Source organism: Sinocyclocheilus anshuiensis, unplaced genomic scaffold, assembly GCF_001515605.1.
Source record: "Sinocyclocheilus anshuiensis isolate Anshui unplaced genomic scaffold, SAMN03320099.WGS_v1.1 scaffold1547, whole genome shotgun sequence".
Classification (NCBI taxonomy): Eukaryota; Metazoa; Chordata; class Actinopteri; order Cypriniformes; family Cyprinidae; genus Sinocyclocheilus; species Sinocyclocheilus anshuiensis.
The window spans coordinates 1-1,740 of record NW_015552673.1 but is presented as its reverse complement, the minus strand read 5'-3'; the positions used below and the strand labels follow the sequence as shown (position 1 = coordinate 1,740).

The window sequence follows — 1,740 nt, the reverse complement described above, 5'->3', positions numbered from 1 at the left end:
TTTTTTTTTATGCTCTAAACAATGTAAAGACATGAAAAAAAAAGATTTTTTTCCTAAAAATCTTTTCTCGGGTCTTAAGAGGTTAAAATATTGTTGTTAAACAAGTTTGGAATGATACAATTAGTAATAAATCATGATAGAAATGTCAAAGCATTACAGCTTTACAGTGTTCAACCAGAAAATAATGTTTCAATGATGCAAACAAAATTCAATTCTGCTCTAAAAAAGGACAATAGTAAACTGTAAATGTTTCAGTTAAAAGTCAGTTAATTATTCAGTTCACTTTAATAACTCTGTAACGTTCATCAATTATGGAATGAGTTCAGGTTTTTTTCTGTAAAGCAGTTCTGGAGAAACGGTGACGTCATCATGTAGCTCAGTTCAGTTCTCATCAGTAGTGTCTGTGCAATCAAGATGATAATATTGCCAAATATTAAGTGCTGAGTTGATTATATTAAGTGCTTTTAACTGAAGGTCAATCTAATCAGATGGTATTGGCTACAAAATGTGTATCCACACAGATCATATGCAAATAAATGACTAATATATTTAATATGAACAAATCAAATGTTATGGCTAAATAAAGCTATTTGTTCTTTGTTTCAGGTCTGTTCACAATGAGCTGGAGAAACACAGGTAACCAAGTCTTATTTTGCATTCTGTCCTTCAATTCAGCAATATTGCAATTGTGCTGTTGTTCTAAATAACAGTACAGTTTTTCAGTAATTCAGTCCCATCGGTGTGGGAGTTGCTATTGAGCAACTTAAATTTCAGACAGATTTTGCCAAATTAAAAAGCATCAAGCTTTAAAATCCTTTTCTGACCGAAGATGTATCCCCCAACTGTAAGTCGCTTTGGATAAAAGCGTCTGCTAAATGACTAAATGTAAATGTAAATGTAAAATGCTATGCTCACATACTCTGGTCTGTAATGCATGAACACTGACAACATACAAATAGTGAAAAGTCCCAGTGCTATTGGAACGCTGTTTAGCTAATCAAATTTGAGTACTGGAACTAACGATTGTATAATACATTATATTACAAATTTAAGCTGAGGTGAAATGAAATGTGTCTTTGTGGTTTTGCATACGTTTAAATGTTATGTTGCTGCATGTGTTTGTGGCTGTAGGAGAGCTCAGTTAAAACATTGTTTGGAGCAGCTGAAGCAGCAGGTTCCTCTGTCCTCAGATTCAGCTAGAAACACAACCCTCAGTCTGCTCAGACAAGCACAGCTGCACATCAAGGTGAGTCACCTTGACTGTACAAAAAAATATTAAATATTATATATATTTAATATTAAATATAAATTCATGTCTTTAGGCTATAGTATAAAGACAACCATTTATTTGTAGGGTTGTCACCCTAAAAATGTTTAAACCCCTTTATTGCATAATTTGTGTATTTTGCCCTTTGAATTTGTGCTTTTAGGCAACAAAAAAAAAAAGAAAGTTGAGACATCAAATTAATTTCCACATTTTAGTATGTAAATGATGATTGATAGTGAAATAAATGTTAATATAATTTAGGGACTTTTAGTGGATCTGATTAAAAAGTGCATACAGTGGGCATTCTGGTGGAACATCCCAAAGCATCAACCCAGTGAACGGCAGCTTTATGAAAATGATGAGTATAGGGAACAGACATAAAGTTAAGTGAAACTGTTGTATTCCCAACATGCATTCAATGCTCTTTTATTTTATTAAAGGGTTAGTTCACCCAAAAATGAAAATTCTGTCAT

The 1,740-nt window shown here is 32.6% G+C and overlaps 1 protein-coding gene across 1 annotated transcript in view; it reads left to right on the top strand.

The window, feature by feature from the left end:
• LOC107667449 (max dimerization protein 3-like) overlaps positions 1-1,279 on the top strand; it is a 3,274-nt gene extending 1,995 nt beyond the window's left edge. The window contains exons 3-4 of the mRNA XM_016459117.1: positions 607-636; positions 1,132-1,279. Coding sequence (XP_016314603.1) covers positions 607-636; positions 1,132-1,279 — 178 coding nt within the window. The remainder of the gene's footprint in view (positions 1-606; positions 637-1,131) is intronic.
• Positions 1,280-1,740: the final 461 nt, after the last annotated feature.